The 22,981-nt window shown below is 40.9% G+C and overlaps 2 protein-coding genes across 3 annotated transcripts in view; both read left to right on the forward strand.

Annotated features, from left to right (window-relative positions):
* Positions 1–17,272, forward strand: part of LOC103613874 (cell cycle control protein 50C) — a 19,188-nt gene extending 1,916 nt beyond the window's left edge. Inside the window, exons 2-9 of one of the 2 annotated variants that reach the window (XM_017731871.1) lie at positions 340–450; positions 1,588–1,689; positions 3,072–3,162; positions 5,001–5,138; positions 6,130–6,339; positions 7,132–7,257; positions 13,847–13,994; positions 15,425–17,272. In XM_017731871.1, coding sequence (XP_017587360.1) covers positions 340–450; positions 1,588–1,689; positions 3,072–3,162; positions 5,001–5,138; positions 6,130–6,339; positions 7,132–7,257; positions 13,847–13,881 — 813 coding nt within the window. In that variant the 3' untranslated portion in view covers positions 13,882–13,994; positions 15,425–17,272. Of the gene's footprint in view, positions 1–339; positions 451–1,587; positions 1,690–3,071; positions 3,163–5,000; positions 5,139–6,129; positions 6,340–7,131; positions 8,422–13,846; positions 13,995–15,424 lie in introns of those variants that run through there. The other variant, XM_008631728.2, reaches the window with a different exon arrangement.
* A 278-nt stretch (positions 17,273–17,550) lies between these two features.
* On the forward strand, positions 17,551–22,981 carry LOC103614008 (spindle and centriole-associated protein 1-like). The gene is given in 3 exon segments (XM_017731872.1): positions 17,551–17,811; positions 17,814–18,079; positions 19,309–22,981. Coding segments are annotated over 3 exon segments (651 nt in total). The 5' UTR covers positions 17,551–17,657; the 3' UTR covers positions 19,540–22,981.

The raw sequence follows: 22,981 nt of genomic DNA on the forward strand, positions 1-22,981 counted from the left end.
GCCATGATGCATGTGGGGATTTGTCAAGCGTTGCTTGGTCAGCCAGTCCAAGGTGCAGGAGTGTTCTTCACTCAGCACTCCTTTACCAAGGAGCAGATGTGCAAGTTCTGCAACAGTCATTGAAAGGCTCTAAACCAGCTTTAAACTAGGGATAAATGTCGTGGTTGATCACTGAGGCCAAGTCTTGACTCTCTGCCTCTTCATTTTCAACAATGCTTTTGGCAGTCCAGAGTCACTTAGAGGAGAACTGCTCTGAGAAGTCTTGGAGCCAAAACACTAACCTTTTCCTATGAGCATGTCCCTTATTACAGTGTATTTCCTTGTTCACTTCTCTGACAGATAGATTATTCAGATAAATGCTCAGATTGTTCAAAGCTCCGTGAAGATTCCTCTAATTGGAATAAGGAATGCCACTGTTCTGTTAATTTCACACTAAAGGAAGATATATTGGTAAGTGAGTGCAAGAAACCAACTCAAGTTGCTTAGTACCACCTGTTACTTATATCCCTGAATTATAAAAGACACTAATTCTGTAGAGCTCCTGATTAAATTTGCTTTGTATGTTTCAAAACATGTAATGCTCAAAATTTTACACTTTTGCTTTTGTTGTTTCATTTTGGTGTCTATAAACAAGACCAGGCTTCTTGGCTGGGAGATGTCCAAGGAGAACATGGGGGTGGAGGGAATGGTGTTTGATTGTGGAGGTGACTTCTCTCTGTATCTCTCTCTGAGTCAGTGGCAAACCCTTGCCCTTGGCCTGGGGTTGGTTGTTGCTGCCCTGCTAAGCTCTCAAGTGAGAAGGAAATCTGAAGCTCTGACCACTTTACATAAGTAAACCCCTGTAGTCATTTTTACAAGGGTTGTGCTGCTAATCCTCGAGGTCCTTGAAATAATTCAAGTCTAGAATGTGATTCTGAAGTTTTCTTTTGGAAAAAGTATCCTTCATTTCCTGTCTTAAACTACCAGGTCATGTTTTTGAGACTGTTAAAATGCTTCATGTTCTGCCAAAGAGATCTTATACTTAGTACTGAATAAATGATCCCTTAAAATCACAGTGCAATTTAAAGTCACTTTAGGATTCTTCAGTATGGAGGAGGCTGTTAAAATACTTTGTAATTCTTCAGATTACAGTGATGTTTGAGATGAGAAGTTAATTAACTGAGTAATGGGTTTTTTATAGTTGCATAATTACCTTTCATGCTTGAGTTGCCTGCCTAGCATTCTTCTTTTAATGTGAAGGGTTTTGTGCACCTTCTTTTATGGAAAATGGGTGTCTGTCTCTACAAAATGATTCACACTCATTGCAAGTTCATGGCCAGCCATGCCATCTTGAGTAAAATAATTGTCAGGCATTTTTGTTTTAGGTTTTGTTTGGTGATTTAAATTATGTTTAATTTTGTGCCAAAACATAAAAACTTACAGTTAAAGATTAGATTCTAGCCCGTTTCTGCTGAATTGCTTAGGGTGGAGTTACCGACATTTTAATACGAGTTCAGTACTCCCCTTCCCTCTTTTTTAGCAAGTAATAGGATTTCTCATTGCCTTCATGAACTCTCCTTATTGAAGGGATTTATCCATGAATTCTAGGGTGACGTTTTTATGTACTATGGTCTGCAAAACTTCTATCAAAACCACCGTCGATACGTGATATCAAGAAGTGACGCACAACTGTTGGGCCGAAATGTAAATGTAAGTTTTCTTTTTACGTTGTGAGATCAGCAGCAGTTCCAGCAGGTGTGCCTTTGACCATATGGAGAGCTAACTAGGCAGAACCATAAGTGTGTTTAGGTGGCTCTAGGGAATAATAAAGTACAGATTTGCAGTGTTTGGTCCCAGCTTTTATGCTTGCTAGGGCCATTATGTCTAATAAGTTAGTAAGAGAGGAAGGTTGAAGGGGATAAATAAAAGATGTCAGTCCAGTGTTGCAGTTCTCAAACCTGCACCTTGCAGTGCTGATTAAAAATACATTGTCTTTTCAAATAAATACACAGAAAGCTTTTTCTTCTTGTGTTGTCAATCTTCTTAGCCAGAAGTGTTTTAAACTGTCTTTTTATTATAGGGCTAGGGAATTAAATTATTCCAAGTCTTTCATTTTGCCATCTGGCTTTGGTAGCAGACAAGGAGCAGGAAAAGGTTTGTTCTGAAATAAATGATCACGTAGCTTTCTAAGTATGCAATTTAGAGGTCTAAAAAGGGAGGTAGACAGCATCACCTGCAGCAGACCTGCAGAAGGAAACTGGAGAACGTAATCACAGCATTCAGGTTTTTTTACTTACAAATCTAAAGTATATTTTCTGTAGCTTAAAAGTAGCATTTCTCAATATACGCACAGTCCACATGTCCTTTCTGTACCTATGATGGTTGTGCCATGCTAATCTGTTGTTTTTATAAAATGCTTCTTACAACTCTCCAGACATGTTCCTCATTTCTATAAAGTGCTTCTTACAACTCTCCAGGTGTCTTGTCAGCTTGTTTGTTTGCATCCAGATGCAGCTGCTTTTGGCTTTTGTGCCAATCAGATACACAGCTCATTGGAGTTACTTGAAAATGTTTGTGTGTTTAAACCTGAAGATTTAGAGTTTCTTATAAACTGGGACAGGAAAGATGTGATAAAGATGAGGTGGACTTTTGTTTTTCATTCTGTATCTTCGTGTATCAAGATTTGCCCACGTTCAACTGCAGTAATGTGGCCAACTACATGTCCAGCAGTAATGCAGCCCAGGTCATAATTAAAAAGAAGGAAAAATAAGATGCTCTAGCGTAAGCCAGGGCTTCACTGGAACATTTTCAGTTGTAGCCATTTTACAATAGCAGATCCCCAAACCTGTTTTTGTAGTCTAGAGCTTGCAAGTCAGCAGCAGAATTTGGTGAAGACCTTAAGTTTCCATACCTAGATATGGAAGGTGTTCCTGAACTACAGACCCATTCATTTGGATGTCTCTCTAATGTGACCAAAAGCTACTGGAGACTTAATTATTCGGTGGCTTTTCAGAAGAAGGCATGGGAGGACACCGGCAAATTAAAACCAAACCCTGGCTCTGTGCCTGACTGTTGTGTGACCTTGAATGCAGATCCAGAGGAGCTACTGCGCGCCCTTCAGCACCTACAGAAATGGGACCCCCATGGCGCCGTGCGGGGCCATTGCCAACAGCATGTTCAATGGTACGTGGGCACCTTCCTCTCCCACCTCACTGATTCCCTCTTGAAACTGTTCCCTTGCCCCAGTCCAGGGAGTCCTGGTATTGCAAGGTCTCTTTCTCCTACAAAAGGCTTTGTTTGGTGGTGCTACTCTAGTGAATGTGGGGCTCTGCTTCCTACTGTTTAGTAACTTGGCCCTAGTTTGGAAGCTGAGGGAGATTTTCCATTTTCTAAGGCCCCCTTCCACGTGAGTGTACAGCAGGAGTGAGGAATTTAGGCCCTCTTGAAATAAGGAATGAGGATACAAGGGATTTAGTGTACTTCCTTGCTTAAAAGCACTTCTTGTACAGTGATGGGAGAGCCCAGATTCTGCCTTCCCACAATCATGTGCTTAGAAGGAGGGATTCTCCATGTTCTCCACATTGTTTTGGACCTTTGGATCTACGTGGTTTCATTTTTGTTCTTAGAATGCTGGAAGCATACATAGTCTTAACTTGATCCTGGGTTTGATCTTTGTAGTAATCTAGTGGTCATAATCTGCTTATGAGTACACTTGGGAGATTTCAGAATGTATCTTTGGAAGGAAAACCAACAAAAAAAACTGTACAGACTTTTCTCCCCTACCTCATCTTTTTTGTCTTCCAATCTCTGCTGCTTCCCACTCCCACCCTTTTTCTAACCTGTTCCATGCAGCAGGTTTTGGGAAGGCAGCAGCTCTTTCCAAGCAGCTGAGCCACCCACACCAGGGGACTTGTGAAGGCCAGTTGTGTTCAGTAACTTCTAGATCCATTTGATTTTCATGTACCTGTGCACCCACCTGGAAGTGTGATTTACTGGGTTCTCCCCAGACCTAGGCCAGCAGAGCCCAGCTGTGGGCAGCCCACACTGTTCTGGAGCATGTGAGGGAGAGTCAAGCAACTAAGCAGGCAGAGCTCAGAGCATTGCAACTCCTGTGAATAAATGGTGACAAATAGATGGGGATGTGGTGGGCCACAGAATGATCACTTGCCCAGAAGAGTGTGTCTGAGCTTTAAGGAGCTGTGTGAGCACAGGTTTTGTAGCAGGAGGGGGGAAAAAAAGTATGTTTTCATTGATGCTCATGCAGCTGAGTTGTGCTTTTCCCATCTCCTAAAAGGCAACCCCTCCCCATCTGTATCATCTGATTATCCCTGCCCATCATCCCATTGGCTGCCATGGGGTTTACAGAGATGTTAATGAGACCTATCATGTTTCTGTTAAACTAATCTGTGTAGGAAAATATTAATGGATAAAAACAAGTGCTCTTCACCCATTGAAACTGAATGACATGGTTAAGCACAATTTTAACTAAATGGTTATTGATTGAAGAAAGTGTTTGTGTCGAAGTTGGTAGGCAAGCTCTAATTGGCATAAAATTAAAGCAAAATTTTCTCCAAAGGACTGGATTCCCTTGACTGTGCTTTTACCTCTACCCTAGTCCCTGAAAAGACATCATGTGTAGCAAAATTTTAGGACATCTGTCAAAGAAATTCTAGGGAAAACTAACTAGGACAGTAACTTCTGTAACTAGTTAGAGAGCTCAAAAAGTGATCTGCAAAGAAGTTAGTCCCACAGGAGCTGATGGACATGAGGAACATGTGCAGCGTACACAGGGATTGGTAGGAAATGTTCAGTCTTTGAAACTTCAGAAGTTCTAAGACTAGTACCTTAATTCTTCTCGTGAAATGTGCAGTGCTCCATACACATGATGAAACCTTTCCCAGGATGTTCTGGTTTCCTATCCACTTGAAAGATGCTTCGATGTACCGTTTTTTTGTTAGTCACGCTGCCAATTTGACTGACTGTCTTCTGCTCACAGATGTTGCTTATTGTTTTCCCTGCAGATACTATTGATCTTTTCTACAATCGTAACTCATCTGTGATTCGAGTGCCACTGCTGAAGACTGGAAACAGTTGGTGGACAGATAAAAATGTGAAATTTCGCAATCCTGAATCATACAATCTCTCCTCTGCATTTGCAGGTAAGAATGGTTCTGCTGGTGTTCCTTATTTTTCAATGGCTTCCCTATCTTCCCCTTCATGTGTGCCCCACTCTGAGAAAAATCACCTTTGGGAGAAATACCTTCCAAAGCAGGTTGAAGGAGCAGCTTTAGAGGGTGACTGAGAGCAGAAGTCACATTTAGCCAAAATATCACCTTTTTACTTTTTTAATCAGTGACCGTAGAAATTGAGAGAAGATGTTTTTGGAAGACTGAAGTTAGCCCACATCAACATCCTTCTATATAATTTCTTGTAATGCTTTATCTGTCCAGAGAAAGCAAGGATGCAGTTGCACTTTTTTTTTCCTGTTGGCAACATCTGTGAAGGAGAATCGCACGGCCCATCTTTCCTTCATGCCTTTGCAGATTCTTGGGCAGCTGTGAGACACAAGAGGCTGCCTTTGTCACTAGTTCTTTCAGACTTGTTTCCTAGGGCTGTTTCCTGGTTATGGTGATACCTATTCAAGTGGGGCTAAAAGCTGCCCGTTCTGGATCAGGGCGGTGCTGTGCTGGATGCAATATGCAAGAGTTAATTATCTAAGTAGTTTTCATGGGACAGATTCTAAATGTCATAGGCTGTGCCATTAGACTGCAAAAAGGTGCCTTTCTGGTTGTACAGGAATATATTAATGTATAAAAATGAAGGCAAGCTCTTCGTTACAGAGAACGTGTTGCTTGCTGAAGAGGCAAGAATCCAGAATAAACAGTATATTCATTTGTGCAAGTCACTTTGTTTTTCTTGTGCTTGAAGGGTCTAATGTGTAGCAGCTCCTGGGTACTGTTAAACCATTAATTTGTGTTTCAGGTGAGGAGGCATGCTTGGAGATGCTATTATCTGCCATAATCATTTTGAACAGTGTCTTGTGTCTCTTCTATATCTCATATTCTGTTTTGGTTGTGTGAGGCCCAGAATTTCAGCAGCCATTGTTTTTACTGACAGTATGTCTTTCCTGCTTTGTCTCTTTGTCACCAGGGACAGCAAGACCTCCTTACTGGCAGAAACCAGTGTATCTGTTAGATGAGGATGATGAGAGGAACAATGGTTATGTGAACGATGACTTCATTATCTGGATGCGAGTGTCGGCCTTCGCTACGTTCAGGAATCTCTACCGTCGTGTCAGGCGGATACAGCAGTTTGCAGAGGGCCTGCCAGCAGGGAATTACACCTTCCAGATTTCCTACAGTATCCTTTCAGATTCCCTAGGACTGTTAGAGAGTTACACTGAGGTGGAAGTGAATAGGACTTGTATGGTCAGCTGACAAAGAAACTGCACAGAACACCCCTGTGTCAGCAGAGCCCTCTGACGGATTTGGGGCATGGCCTGACTTACAGGAGCTTTTGTGCTGGTGCCACTGCTCCTCACACCCAACAGTGGGAACTCTGCTGACTAAAGCACTCCTTTTGTCAGCAGGAGTTATGTCAACATGACCATAAATTTCTCTTCTTTCTCAGCTGAAAGAGCTGTGTTTTTAAATGTTGTGTCATGGTTCTATTCTGAAAGCTTCCATGGGAGAGATGAAAGGTAAACTCATATAACATTCTGGGCACAACATATTGGGTAGAGGTGAGCATTTATCCTCACAGAAGCTATGTGGAGTGTCACGATAAGCTTCCCAAAAGGCCCATTTTCAACTGAGCTTTCATAGCAAATTAATGCAGTAGCAGTTCTATAAATTATGAATCTGAAATTTACAATGTTTAAAGAAAGAAAGTATTTCCATGTGCACATGAAGACTGTATCTAAAATCACTGGGTTTCTTACCACCAGCTGCTTACCACCACCGAAAAACCAGCTGGGTTTTTGGATCCAGAATAGCAGAGACATCACCAGTCAGTTAAAGGGGTTTTGGCAGCAAAGGCAGACCTCAAAACTCTTTATGCCTTGGAAAGCTTTTTGAGCATTTAACCACTACTTTCTCTTCTCCTGGAAATAACGTACACTTTGTTAGTGAAATCTTAACATCCTTCTCTCAGATTTCCCTGTTACCAGGTTCAAGGGGAGGAAGCATGTGATTCTTTCAACCGTGGTGTGGAGCGGAGGAAGTAACCCATTCCTGGGAATTGCCTACCTGGTTTCTGGCACAGCAGCAATCCTGACAGGTTTTGTCATAACTGGCATCCACTTAAAGCTCAGGAAAAAGAAAACATACTTTCAGAAACAATAAGATTCACCTGCCTTTCTGAACAAAGACAAAAGTGTGCAGTGAACAAAGAAGGTGCAGCACAGACCTTTCACTCTTTCCCCTGAGCTCTGGACCATTTTCAGTGTCAGGTTTGGTGAATGTACGCACACTGAGGGGGAGAGCTACTCCATCATCTGAAACCAAACTTACCTGAGGTGTCATTCTTATTAATGCACGTGTGAGCCTAAATTTGTTTCCTAGGAAACTTGTAGTGAGGTGAGCTTCAAACAGCAGATAGCACAGCGGATTAGAATTGCAATGGCAAAGAAATTATGTGGTACCAATGTCTGGCCAGAAGTCAGGGTCCATATTAATTTCTTTCTTGGCCCATAATTCAGACATTTCTCTTAACTGAAATGGAGCTTTGGATGGGTAAGAAGTGAGGTCCTGATCCAACAAAGAACTTGAGCAGGTAGAACTGATGGCTAAAATCTGCTTGTGGGCCACATACATGTGCTAAATGGCTTGGCTTGGGTTTGATACATCTTTTTCAGATATGCTGAAAAAGCAACCAATTTACATGACTGTATTCACTCCAGTTTGAAACCTGATTTTTAATTGAATACAGGGCATTTATTAGGAGGTTGGAATTTGTTTAGACCAAATTTATTGTATTTATCTAGCTACTGAGAGCTGGAGGGCATCCAATCACTGATTTACATTTTTTAAATGGTTTAATAGGTATCTTAAATTAGAAGTTCCTTTAATGCAAAATATTTAGCAGAAACATCTACCTCATATAACTATTGGCCAAAATTGCACTCCTACCTACCCTACCCTTCCATATGAAAGTTCACAAATTCTTACATGACACAGAATGGTAACTTATTGTCAATAAAAAATAAAGCACCAGAAAATCTGTCAACTTAATTTAAAGCAAACGCTGCAGCTCATGAATAGGTTCACCAATTTTCATGTTCAGAATTTTACACATTTAGGACTTATTTCTAGTCTCACAAAATGAAGGAACAGCACTGAAGAATTTAGGTCAAGCATACCATGGTAGCTGTGAATTTTTAAAAATAATTTTTCTGTTGTAAAGTGCAACTGGAATAAAGCACTTAAATTCCTTTCATAAGTATTTCATGTGCCTTGCCTCTCTCTCTCCTAAAAAACCTTCTCACTCACTAGAACAAGAAACAAATCACAGACTGGAGCAGGAGAGAGGGATGTGGCACAGGGCGGCTGCGTGCCACCGTCAAGGCACCTGCATCTGCTTTTGAGAGTGTCTGGGGCTGGGGATCTGGTGACCTGTGACAGATGGCCCCTGGTGAAGGGGTTTGCAGCCTCAGAAGGTGCAGTTTCCCTGAAGCTCTGCTTCGTAGCTGAGCCATGAGCAGCAGAAGGGGAGCTGCTCTAGTTCCCAGCCCGGCCTGGGAGAACAGTCCTGCTCCACCAATGCTTTGTGCTGACTGGGAAAGGTGCCTGTCCCCTCTGCTCTTCTGGCTCGGGGCCTGTCACCTCCATCCAGAAGCTGTAGAAACAGGGTTCCTGGATTTCAGCCCTTGCACCTGGATCTGTCAGGAGCTGTGGAAGAACCCCACCCCTCTCTGGGCTGGACAAGACAGAGCATGAAGCAGTGCATTCAACAATGCTTAAGCTCATTAATCTAAATCACTTTTAACAGTGAGACATTCTCCTAAACCTTTTAAGTCCTTTTGAAAATGTGATCCCATGCTGCTCTCTGTGGGATTTCCTGACAAAGCTGAACTTATGTTTTCTGGCTCCTAACAGACCATAGGAACTTCTTTATTTTTCTCTTTCTCTTTCTTTTTTATGTGGGTTTTTTTTAATCATCTGAGAAACTGACTTTTGAGAAATGATAGGGGTGGTTAAGTCACGATGCAACTGTCACTGATTTTATTTCTTCATGAAGTATCTGGTAAAAGAGTTAGTAAAAGGAGACTGAATAATGAGGTATGTATTTCAGTGAGTCAGTGTCTACCAGGAAGAAAAAGCTCTATAGAAAACACAGCCCGGCAAGTAGTGTTTGCCCATTATCTCCCAGAGTTTTGTGAAAGAACCTCTTCTCTTGAAATGTAGATTGTCTTCAAACCCCTCCATAGGGAAGACCTGTCTTCAAACAAGTCTTTCTGTTTTTCCAGAAGTTGTCTAAGTCTTTGTTTATAAACGCAAAATCTCATTTTTCATCTTACCACAGCTTTAAACATGCCTTACTTCTTTCTGGTACCCTCTGAACAGTGTCCTTGGAAGCTGCTGCTTCAGCTCCAACCATTTCTGTTGTTAGCTCTGAGAAGCTCTGCAGTGTCTGTCTGGTTCAGGATGGTGCTGCCCAGACCAGAGCAATGGGAATGGCAGCTTTGATTAATTACTCCCAGCAGATGGATTCTGCCTTGTTCAAAAGGGTGGAAAATAAGTGTTAACAACCTCCTTACGTTGCCTTTTGTGCCAGGGCTGCAGCCACGCTGTGGGCCTGCCCCCTGTGCCAGAGCTGGCACAATTACACCTTTTCAAGAAAGCTTTGCAGGTGTGTTCCTCAGTGCCCACACTGAGAACACTTCTCTATCTACATGAAATGTTTGTTGAATATTCTTATGCTGCTGCTGCCTTATTCCCTTTCATGCAGGGGCTGGAACAGAAGTGAGAGGCTGGGCTGAAGGACTGGCCTAACCTAACAGAAAGATGGTAAAAGCCATCATTAACTGCTCCTCGTTGTGCCATGTCCCAGGGGATTGTCCCCTTTTGTCAGCTGCTGGTAGCAGCAGGAGGCATGAGTCCAGGCAAATACAGCGGGATTTGGAATTCATTTATTCTGGCTAGTAGGAGATCATTAGGACAGCTGGATCAGGGAAAGTAACACTGAGGTTTGGAGGGCAGAGGTATGAAGGAACCAGAGATGTTACACTTTTCTGAGGTACAAATTGCTTTCAGAATACCTGGAGTGTTACAACCAGTATTGTGTCTTTGACTTATCCTGCTTTTGCCTTGTGCATTTGATTTGATGAATTAAGGTTATGTGCCTTGAGTAAAAAGGAATTTTTTTTTAAGAAAGTGCCTTGGTAAAACTTCCCAAAATATAATTTTAATTAGCTTATCTATCAAACATACTTTCACCAATAGTAAGTGAGCTCTTATCTCAGAGAGATTGACATATGTAGCCTTGACAACTCAGTGCAAAGACGTCTGGGTTTAGGATTGCCGAATGACATTGAGTTATACCTGAAAATTCTCTAGTCAACAGCACCACCGTGCGGGCTACAACATTAAGCCATAAAAGACTAATTGCCATTATTTGTAATGTCTTGGCATATCATAATTATTAAATTGTCAGTTCCTTTGTTACTACTGCTTAAAGCCTCATCTTGTATCATTGCTGCATTTTCAGTCCCTTTGAGCTAAATGAAATGTTGCAATTTTCTTCACTCTCCACAAAAGAAAGACTCATGTCAGAAATGGGGTTTAGGTTTGGTGAACTGAAATTAATGATGTCATAGATGCTGAAAGTACTAGAAAGTGATTTTTTTATTTTCCCTATCTTTTTTCCTAGAACAGATAAATAAAAGAGGATATTTAGTTATTAAGTTTTTTTCTTTGGGGGAGTGGATATTTAGTAAATGGAAAACTGGACAAAGGATTCCTGTTAACAGATGTAATCTAAATTCATACGGTAAAAGTGGTCTAAAATAGATAAGTCAAATGGGATATATGTTTCTGGGGTTTGTTTATGATTTTGAAGATGGCAGTTACATGTGGGAGCATCTTCTGGGGTTCTTCAGTTTTTAACAGTGGCAAAAATATCTGGAGGGAACAAGATCCCATTATTATGAAAAACCTACCTGCAATTTAAATCTCATTTCTAAATTCCAGGGAGGTATAGGAGACATCTATATTTTAATGTCAAAAACTGTTGTAGTGGTTTTGGTTGCCAGCTCCTTTTGGGATTAAATTTCATTAATGGATATAACTCTATATCTAGAAAGAGAGACATTTTTATAAACCCAAAATCTCATTTTTCATCTTACCACAGCTTTAAATATGCCTTATATCTTTCTGGTACCCTCTGAATTAATCAGGATATTTCAGAAGAACTTCAGTTAGAGAATTTTTCCAAGTCTTCTTCAGGCTTTACAGTCTCATGAATATATGTCCAGTATTTTTCTGCCATGGTTGGTTTTTCTGTTTCTAATCACACACATTTGCTTTCCTCTAAAAATAAAGGGATGAGTCCTTCATGTGAAACTGATTAGCATGATCACAGACCTATAGAATCTGGAAAAGCTAGTTACATGCTGCATCTGTTTTATATTAACAGCTGTGTTACATGCAGATTATCAATATTAATGTGTTTGGATGATGTATTTTAGTGATGCACTGCAGTGTAAAAGCTTCCTCTCCTTCCTCTGCAAAATGAAACTCATACAAGAGTGAAGTCAAAAATGGCAGTTCAGGGAAGGGAGGGCTTTGTAAGCTTTGACAATGTAAAGAGAGGTTGCACAGCAATTTGGATTTGAGATAGATCTAAGAGAGGAGAGAGCATTTGCCGGTCACACAAGAAGGTGCTGTCATCCTCACTGAGAGCAGCAGGGTTTGAAACAGCTGATTTGAGAAAAACCTGTAACCACAAAATGAGGGGAATGGCAGAAGGGGAAGAAGTACTTTTCCTGCTCTTGGGTGTGGAGGCAAAGAAATTTGGCTGAGCTGCTCAAGATGATGGCATATCCTGACATGTGATCTGGAAAGTCCATATGATTTTGAGCAGCAGCCAAGTTACGCTAAAAAGTTTCTTGGTTTTTAGTGCAGTCTGAACTACAGTGCACAGGTTTTGAGCTCATGTGTTTTGACTGGGTTCTCTGTAATTGCATTACTCCCTACAATTCCAAGAATAATTTTGTTATGAGCTGGAAGTGCCTTGGGCAACTGCCTTCAAGTTGGTTGTCTCTTGTTTCCAAAAGAGGGATTGTGGAGCATTTTTGTTCTCTTTGGGTCCTGCTTTTTCCTCATGTTATGGAAGCCAGGCAGGGGAAGTGTGGGGCTTGTTTTGCTTTTGCTCACATTTATGAATGAATGGAAAAGGTTTTCTCCCTTTTCCCATGAAGCCGCCTAGGAGAGGAGAAGGGCTATAGGGCTGATTCTGGGCCAGTGCAAGTAGAGGCAGTATTTAGATGACATCAAATAGTAATTGTCATAGGTGAAGATACCAAAATACCCTCTCGTTAGCCATTCAGGCGCTGGGAGGGGCTTCCTCCGGTCGTCGGAGGTGCTTTTAGAGAAGGCTCTAGGGAGCGCTGCGAACAGGAGCAGGTAAATAGGGGTGTGGCACGGCAGCTCGCACAGGCAGGGCAAGCTGGCAGAGTTTCAGCCATCCTCCTGCTAGTGGGGTTTTTATTTTATGTTGGGGTTTTGGTTGGTTGGTTGGTTGATTTGGGGATTATTTTTTTTTCAGCAATGGGCCCCAAACGATCAAAAGCTTGTTCTTTGTTAAAATTGTAATACCAAAGCAGGGAATTATATTTGGTTCTTTCGCAGTTATAAGGAAGGATCTTAGAATTTCAGTAGAATATTTTCTGTTTATTAGGAATACATCAATTTAATAGCATCAAATTTGTGTTATAAATATAATGGCAGTTACAATCCTATTTAGATTGTCTTTAATTTGTTTTCTACAGAAATAAATTATTCCTGAGCCTTAGACTTCTTCCAAAGCTATCCCATAATTTTTCTTGTGTTACCATTCCATCCTTCCAGAAGCTGATTATTGCTTGCAGAATTGTCTGCAACACTCAAATTTACTACCTAAATTCTTAAGTAGCAATATGAAGAAGTCATATGAAGAAGTCATGTCTCCCACAGTAAACTCCTGGAAAAGCTGGCAGCCCATGGCTTGGCCAGGAGCACTCTTTGCTGAGCCCCCCTTGCTCCTTACCCATCAGGATGACTTGTTAGAATCCCAAGTTCTGTTGCAAATATGGGCTGAGATGCATTGTCTCATGTTCTGGAGATTTTAACAATAAACAGAAAGAAAATGATAAAATTGAATGAGGAGCCTGAGAATTACAGTAGCAGGTACAGGTATGGAATGTTTGGAAGTCGTTCATTTATCTTTATTTAACTTCAAAGCCTGAGAAAGTGCTGGCTCTGTAAAACTGAGCTTTACTTTATCCATCTAGAAGTTTAGGCATCTTCCTTTTCAGTACACTTCTATACTGTAAACACTACTGGAGCAATGAGTGGATGTAATACTACATTTTCCATTTTTTAGTTTGCAGTGGAGGTAGATTTGATCAATGGCTACATTTGGGAATGAAGTGATTAAGAAATCTTAGAAAGGAAGTGAGGTCATGAGTAAGAAAAGGGAAAACAAATAATTTATAAATGAGAAACATGGAGACAATAATATTTAATCCTCACTGGAATCCCACAGAATCACACAGTAATATTAAGAGGCCAAATTTCTTCTCAGGGCTGCTGGTAGTATATAATTTTCTAATTTATGTTGCTAGAATACAAATATCTGAATTCTGTGTATCTTCTTTTTCCTCCTTTAGAAGAAGCTTCAGCAATACAGGACGGTAACAGATGAAAAGCTGATGTGTCTCACACAAGCATTTAAAGGCCTCCCTTTGGTAGAACCTGGAAGAGAACAAAATCCAAAATATTTTGGAATTGCAGGCAAAGGTCCAGCAGGCAGCCAAGGTGTGTACGTGAATGTGTGAAGCATGAAAGAGGGGTTGTGGCTAGTTTATCCCTGTAGTGGAAAATCTCGTATTTAATAGATATCTGTTTGCACAAGTACCTCTTGCATGAGCTTGAATGTCACTTCTGTAAATTCCCATGCCATAGGTTCTGCTGGGAGCACAAGCAAAGGAGGAGAATAGCTTTCCCCCATTAAGATGGCTTCCAAAGTAATTTTCGTTCTGAGGGTCCCAAAAAACCCCCAGAAACCCAAAGAAATCAAACCCAACAGAACCAGGATCTCAGCTTCTCTGAGATTGGTGTTTCCATAAGACACTGGAGGTCGCTGCTGGCCAAACCAACTGGTCAGAGAGGTCTGGTACTTGGTATTTGTGACTTTGTGAGAGGGGAGTGACCAGCTGAGTGCTGTGTGACACGCAGACAGGCTAAGATAAGCCAGTAGCATTGGTGGCCAAACTAAGCAAACGTGATTCACCTTGAACTTCTAACCTTCGTTCACCACTGAGTTTTCTCCCAGCTCTCTTTCCTGGTTTGTTGTTGAAATGCATTGCTTTTGCTCTCAAGGTCAGTAACTTCTTGTGAATCCCAAGATTTTGGGAGTTACTTGTATTCCATAGTCAAATGTTGGTTTGGGGAATCTTTGTAGTTAAAAATTTTCTTCCTGGAAGAATTTTCTTCTTGGGAAGAAGCCACATACCAGATCCTTTTTAATTTTTTGAGATTGACCCAGGCCTTGTAAAAGCAAACAAAAGGAAATTACCCCCCAAAATATAAAATCCAAACAGTCAGAAAAGCACCCCTCAAAAAAACCCCAGCCTAACACCCAAACCTTCACATTCAACAGTTCTGCAGCACTAGAATTTTCAAATAGTCTTTCCTTACTTTACTTAATTAAATACAGAATAACTTTTTTTTTTTTACTGAAGAGATGTCTCATTTAAATTAAATCGTAAGAAGATCAGCAAAGAGCTCAAAAAAGTCTTGAATTGTTTTCTATCCAGTCATTGTTGTCATCAAATTTATAATATGGGGCATTAGGACAAGTGCGTAAGTCTGATTTTCTCAAGAAAATGTCACCAAATCAGCTCAAATACCTGTTCAAGTCACATGAAGTAAGTCTTGTGCATGAGCTACAAACGGATCTCATACTACTATCCTGAAATTGTGAGGCTGTGTGTAAGAGTTCTTCCTGTTCTTATAGCCAGTAAAGACTTACAGCATGCTTGAGTGAAAGAATTCTGTACCTGGGCATCAGAAGAAAGTTAGGAGTGTGTATGGAAGATCCTCTAGTCTGTTTTTTCAGATACCTGAATATAAGAGTTGTTATTGAGATTTTTCCTATTTCACTATAACTAATTTTTGTTGCCTTTTTGCTTGTTTGTTTGGGTTTTTTTGTTTAACTTTTATCCCTGCTTTGTCTTTTTCTTTAGAAAAACCTGTTTTGACCTATTCTGAGCCCAGGACTTATGCAGGCAACAGGGAAAATATGGGGAAATTTCCACAGGAAGAACTACCTTTCACGTTTCCCCCAGGGCCAGGTGCCTTGGGTGATACGAGACCTGGTGGAAGCTTTCCAGCTCACATCTTCCAGCCAGCTGTGCTGCTGTCACCACCACAGCAGAAGAGCAGTCAGGAATTGTCTTCCCTCCAGAAAAGTGAGATCTCTCTGACTGCCGTAGACTTAGGAGTCTGTGTTGTGTGTTACTGTTTCAATCTCACAGTACCTTTGAAGATGTATTTTCTATGGAAAATTTTTAATCTGTATGCCTAGACATATTGGCCCTATAGCTGGAATGTCCTACTGCTGCACCCAGATATGCATTTCTTTTGTTACTATGCCTGCTGCTAGACAGCCTGTACACTTTTCCATCTCCTGGCAGCAGTCCTGTCAGTGGCAGTCCAGACTGACATTTTTATTTGGTATTCATTTTGATTATCATATCTGTGTGATTGCTGAAGCTCTTTGTCGATGACCTACAGCACATCATTTCAGATTTCCATCTGCTGATGGTGTAATCCAGCCTCCACCACCTTTAATGGTGGGACCACTGAAGCCTGGAACTTCTCTGTTTCTGCAATCCATGTTGCAGACACACCAGGATGTCTGTAGGCTGTGTGCTCCTGCTTTGAGCCCATCTTCCCAGCAAAGGGTTTTTTGGAAGCTGTGGGAGCCAGGCTCCCATTGGGTTTCATTTAATACACAGGAAGTGGTTGAGGGAATTTTGGGTGAAATTATGTGGTGCCAGATAACCAGGTAGCTCAGTCTTGTGTCAGTATCCATTGGCTCTAGGAGTTTCATATGTTGGTGGCTCACTTCTCATTGTTGGGAGGAAGAAAGTTCATCAGGGTGATTAGGGAAGGCATTTCTCATTTATCCTTACTGAAGTGAGCAGAAGGAAGCACCCTTTGTGATTCTCAAAACGAGCTGTTTTCTGCTGCAGCTGTCACTGTAACCACAAGCATCCCACTGAACATGCCAGGGCCCTGCATAACACCCTTGTTGAGAGGCAGATAATTACATCTATGGCCAGCTGGATGGTTGCTGACAAGAAGGAGGGTACAGGAGTGGGTTTTGGGGTTTTCCTGCTTTTTCCTCCCTTTCAGCTGTGTTGTTTTGTAAGCCTTTTTCAAGTGAGAAAAATAACCGAAAGTCCTTTTGATTTTTAAGGAGCTGGCAAGGCAATTGAAAGTTTATATTTAATTCAGCCACTCAGCAGGCTGCTGTGCTGTGAGGAGGTGCATAAAAAATCTGGAGGAAATGAACCTAAGGTCTTGTTCTACAAAGAGCAATGTCTGGTTTCAGTGCCATTGGGGGCTGTCAGATGTCTTCTGTCATTTGAAACCACAGTGCAGAACTGTATTCTGAGAATTCTCTAAAATATATTGTTACTCTCTTAAGACTGATGCTAAATGGCTCAACAAATGTTAAACTTAATGAATGTTTCTTTATGCTCAATGATTCATAAAACACACTTGAGTATAAATTTTTAAGTGCTCTTCTCAGCTCAAGAGGCAAGAACTAAAGCTTGTGAAGGAATGGGCTATTTGGTGTATGAAGCATAGAAAATCTATTTTCTGTTTTGATCACAAAATTCAGCTTGGACTTAGCATGTAGCAGCTGGCAGTGCTGTAACTTTAGTCATGTCTGTCTGGTGTGTTATCTCTTTGCGGATGATAACCACAAAAAAAAACCTAACTACTTTTGTTGGCCACAGTGTTTCCTCTTTAGAGACTAGGTAGTTAGTTTATTATCATGCCAAATGTCTTGTATTATTTTGTTTTAGTATCCTAAAAGTTTTGTTAATAACCCAATATAAATATCAGAACTGAAACAAAAACTTAGTTTACCAGGAAAGGTAACTGAATTTTGGAAAATGGAAGACTAACTAAAAAGTAGTATTTGATCTATCAGCTAAGAAATTCAAAACAATTTATCATCTTCTCAGTGAGTTCTCTGTCTATCTCTGATTAAATCATTTAAATGTAAGAGTGTTTGCAATAGGAAATACTAACCTAGTGAGTTCTTACAGCAGGATATTGCATAGAGTGGTTTTGATCAGTAACATAACACCATTCAGGCCAGATGTTACAATTCAGATTCCTACTTGATTATTAGTCACCTGATGCAATAATGTCCGTGTTGGTTTCCTCAGTGAGGATCACATGTCCCTGTCCTTACTGTTCCTTCATTTCGTGTTTGTAGTGTTTGCAGCCATTTCCCCATCTACTGAAAGAGAGCCATGCAAGGAACGGAGCTTACCTTCCTCCCCGAGGACACAGAGCACAACTGAGGAAAACTGTCCCATCTCTAGAAAGCAACAGCTCCTCCTGCAGACAAAGACGTGGCGAGTTCCCATGAGAAAATCAATCTGTCCTGCCCAGGTGACTCTGGGAGAAACAGCACAGCTGAAGAGTTACTTCAAAATGGTGATCTGCTGGGACAGATAGCTGAGCTCACACGGCAGAATGCTCTAATTAAAGCTCAGCTGAGCAAATTCAGAGGTGTCTCTGGAGACAAAAGTGATTGCCTACATCAGCCAGACCCGACCCAAAATGCACCTAGTCCAGACTCTTCACAAGGACAGGTCAGAATTTAACAGAAGAGGAAAGCTGGATCTCCTTCCTGCTGAATGCTGATCTGCTTTCCCATAGTTTACTGGGGCTTTTTTGTCTTTCATCTTGTCAGTTACTATTTGCTTGCTTGAGACTTGTGATTTTTTAAAATTATTCCATTAGCAGATCAGCAGTAGTTTCTCATATTGGCCCCATGTTGTATATGGGTGCTGGAAAGTGTGCAGCACATTTATAAGGTTATGCTGCAAAAAGAGGTGGTGTAGCAATGTGATCCAAGCTCTTGTAGTTTGCATACTAGAAGCAGTGAAAGCACTGCACCAACCCACAGCTTCTTGTCAAGCTTGTAGAATGCGTATTTAAAGCCATGTCATACATGTCTTCTGCTACTCTGACCCAAAAGCACATGAGATTAAACTTAAACTTGGGAGAGATCTTGAAGGCTTCAGTTTACATGGAAGAACTTTAACCTGCCACTAAGCAGTTACTCAGTGGCACCCCAGTGAGTGAAGTTAACATCACAAAAACATCCCTGCCCTTGCTACTGTCTTGCTACGTGTTCCATCACAGTGACTGACTGACTGTCTGTTCAAGTAAGGATCCTAAAGATTTAAAATTTCCTCAGTTAAATATAGGCTGAGAGTGTTGTCACTTTCTAATTGTGTTATGTTGTGTAATATTTAGTCATTTGGTTGTAGAAGGTGATGCAAACTTTTAGTAAGTGTTGTTTTTGTGCAAGCAATTACTGAAAGGGAGGGGAAGGGTTCAAAGCAATCAAAACCTGGCTTAAAGATGAGTTCCAGGACGATTCTGCTTTTGCTTCCCCACACCCTCCTGAATATTTGTGTCTCTTATTCTTAAGTATAGTATATTCTTAATTATATTCTTAATTATAGTTAATTGCTGGATGTTTGGTGGTTTTGGTTTGGTTTGGTGGTTTGTTGGGGGAGGGGGTGTTTGAGGTTTTTTTTTTTCTTTCTCTAATTATGTGGACAATAACTGTATTTTTCCTACTAGAAGGAAGATCAGTATAAAATATTGTAATATTTAATCAGGTAAGGACTTAGATACAGGATAGTGAAAGGGACAAAATCAGATTTTTCACAAGAAGTGCTATATAATTATATTCACTTTCAGTTCGAAAACTAAATGCATAGAAGCACTTGCAATATATTGTATGCCCTCCTTGAGGGTGCCAATTGTAAATTTTTCATTGGAAGTAATTATCCCATTATCCAAGTAGAGTCATCTCATGGTATCAAGGAGCTTGGAGGAAAGAACAGCAGAGCTGCATGGCCAGAGCACAGAAGCACAGGATCAACTGTTGCAGTTGATAGACCAGCAGAAATCAGCTGCTGCTGACATGGTCCCTCCTGTGCTGCCTCCTGTTCCAGCCCCATCCCTGAATTATACCAGTAAGTGCCCAGCTTCAGGAGAAACAAAAACTAGTAAGACAATGTTTTTCTCCTTTTGAGAGTCCTTATCTTATTGGATCAGTGGTTGTGGTCAGCAGTACACTTGCTGTTAATGACTGTGTGGGTACAAACACGCCTTACTTCAGAGAGCTAAAAACACATCAGCTTAACCACTCCTAAAGTTAGCTTCTTAGTAATTAGTCTGCTGCAAGTACTGTGCTTCATGTTAAGTCTGTTCTTTACTATGTTCTTGTCTGAAGAACAGGTGCTACATTTGGACATTAGTAGGAATTTCTCTGCAGAAAGGGTTGTCAGGCATTAGAATGGGCTGCTCGGGGACATGGTGGAGTCACCACCCCTGGAGGTGTTTAAGGAAAGATTGGATGTGGCACACAGTGCCATTGTCTAGTGGACAAGCTGATGTTCAAAGGTTGGACTTGATGATCTCAGATGTCTTTTTCAACCTAATTGATTCTGTGATAGTCCCTGGTGGGCAGCACTGGGCTTTTTAATCAGTCCTGTATTGTGCAGAATCTTTGAAAAAGATCTGGCTTCTAAAAATCCTGGCAGAGTGGTTATCCTATTCTCAACCACATTTTAGTTTTTGTCTTTTGGGTACTCTTTCCATCAGACTGTCTTGTTAGTTACTGACAGTGTTAATAGAAAGTAATAACTGGAGCTTCCAGTCATGTAAAGAGGTAAAGTAGCTAAGGGAATATTCTTGCTGATTCAAGATTCATAGATCAGCTGCCATATCTAACTATAAAAAAAATTACTTTCCAGGAGGTCAGGGCTGCTTTACCTTCTCATGGAGTCATTGTCATTACAAGCAGAACTGCATGTGACCACGTACTCGTACTCTGTCTGCAACACCTGTCCTTTCCCCTTGTGAAACCAGAGGGATGTATAAAGGGGGAGGGACTTGGAGAGAGAAAGGGGGGCGGAGGGACCAGTGTGTGTGTGCGCATTTGCATGCAGGTGCAGGTGCAGTGACTCATGGGTTGGGTCATAACACTTTCAGTGCTTCTTTGGCTGTTGTAAATTCAGCATGGTAAGTAAAATCTTAAAGGAACAAAGGTGAGAGATCCAAAGTCTCTAAGCCTCTAATTGCAAACAACCCAGAAAATTTAACCGTGGAAGAATCATTCTATATCTGTGAGCATTGTCTGTAGTTGCTCTGAATATCTGCTCCTCATTGTCAGTCATTTTCAGAAAGTGGGTATGAAGTTTATATTTAACTTGTTGTTTTATTTCTGGTCTGTATATTCTGTGAAATTGGGAAGAGGCTGTGATGCCTCTGAAAAAAATGGCAAAACAAAATGAATGTTGTGCAGTGTTGCTGTGTTCTCATAATAATCAAGCAATTATTTATTGCCTAGAAAATGCAAGGAGGACAGTTGAAGTGTCTGTTCCCGTGGCAGTGGGTGTGGACAGCTCCAAGGATGACAGTGTTTCCCATGCCAGTGTGAAGTTCACCCTTTACTATTTCATTTTTGTTGTATCTTAATTGCCCATGCAGCAGAAATTGAAAACAATGGGAAAATTGCCATGTGTTTTTCTGGCTTTGTGGATTTTCCCTGACTTTCTCACATTCACTGTGGAAGTGGGACAAAGGTCTAACAGCTTTTTCACAACTTCCTTTGTATTTAAAATATCTGCAATCTGACATGAGACAGATGACATGTTGTTGAAGACTGCTGATGAGGTGTCCTAACTCAGGATCAGAGATACTATTCTACCATTCACTTCCATTTTTCACTTTTCCAGTCTTATTTTGACTATTTCCAGGTCTGTAGGAGACTCCAGCAAGCCTTGTTCACCTTTAAGTGCCACATCAGAAAGTGCCAAATTGACTTCTGTCAGCCAAAGACCAAAGGTGAGAACTGAAAAATCTTCAGCCAGAAAATCTGATTGTTGTCGTAAAAGGAAAAAGATCATCCTAAGATGGATGAAGGGAGGAGTGCTCTGTCCTGTTTTAAATATCCCAAGGCTGTTATTAATTGATTCATAGCAGTTTGGATTATAGACAACTGGTAGGAAGACACCTGAGAACTAGTGGCATTCATTATTTTCTGCCACAGAGTTGTTGTTTACAAGTGAATAACCCTTTTCTGCTGTGGCATCTTTGTGTGTTAGAACTGGAAACCTTTGGAAGTCTTTCCCTGGTGGCTCCCGAGAATCTCAAGCCATGATTATGATGTACTGGGGGAGCCACAGTCAAGAGGCAGGCAAGCTCTTACCTAGCTGTTGCACAAGTCAGTTGCTGAAGGATGAATAAATCCACATGTAAAGAAAAATCCCCAGTCTAGATTTCTGACTCCTGATGTGCAAGGAAAAGGACAGCCCACAGTGAGGTGCTTTCACATGGAACTCTGTAGTGGTACAGTCTGATAAACCAGTCACTGAGCTGTTTATAGGCTTGAAAGCAACCATGAGGACATATTAATAACTTATTTCCTAGTGTCCAAAATAATCTAAATTAGGAGTGATAAAGAGAACAGAGTTAGGGTCCAGGACTCCCTATCCTGACAGCAAACTATACATCTCCAGACAGGAAATTTGGAATTACTAAGGTAGATGTGGCTTGAAGCAGCTGATGTGACTCCCTCCATGGTGCCAATGGCAGACAACAATCCTAACACAAGTCTCTGGGAAATATACTCTATATGAATCTCAACTGGTTTTTTCTTTTACAGAAAAGCAAAAAGAAGGATGGTTTGCATTGTCAATGCACATTATGTAAAGGAAGCTGAGCTCAAGTCCTATATTTTTAAAATATTTTTTTACGAACCACAATTCAATCACAATCTCCCTCTACAAATGTACAGTTTAACTGTGAAGTGTTTTCATGTCAGTGCCATTAGTATGGCAAGGTCCATGTGCTTATTGTATTTGTGCCCTACAGAGCAATCTTGGCAGCCCTGGGAATGAGGTTCTGAGCTGGATACACCTCTATGACCTTACAGCTTTTCACCAAAAAAATATCTCATGAGGTTGTAAACTCAGGCTGCTGGAGCTTTACAAGTGAGCACCTGATACCTCTGTTAGGTACACTGAAGGCAGGAGGTTTTAGAAATTGCCTGTGAAACTTTCTGGAGCATTTATTTGCACAAGATATGGGAATAAAATGTCAGGAAGAACTGAGATGAGGAAAGGTACCTGCACTGAAAAGGAACCTGGATATTAGGAAGCCATTCTGTTTCTGGGGGATAAGGATTTGCATCAGAAAGAATTTATTCCTTCTGTGGTTTACAGCTGCTCCCAAAAGTTGTGTTTTCTGTGCAGTTAACATGTCAGAGATTGCATCTGGACTTGAGGATTGCTTTTCAAAAATCTCATTTAATATTTTTGTAGTAAATATAAAGTGACTATTTGAAGTTGAAATCAGAATCTTTATTTGCTATGTACTAAAGTATGTGCTCTTTGATACAACAGAAAACTGATAAATATAATTGTATTAAGCTGGTTTGCTGCGTGTTTTTATAATATTCTAATGACCAT

This window comes from Corvus brachyrhynchos, unplaced genomic scaffold, assembly GCF_000691975.1.
Source record: "Corvus brachyrhynchos isolate BGI_N302 unplaced genomic scaffold, ASM69197v1 scaffold3, whole genome shotgun sequence".
NCBI classification, from domain to species: domain Eukaryota; kingdom Metazoa; phylum Chordata; class Aves; order Passeriformes; family Corvidae; genus Corvus; species Corvus brachyrhynchos.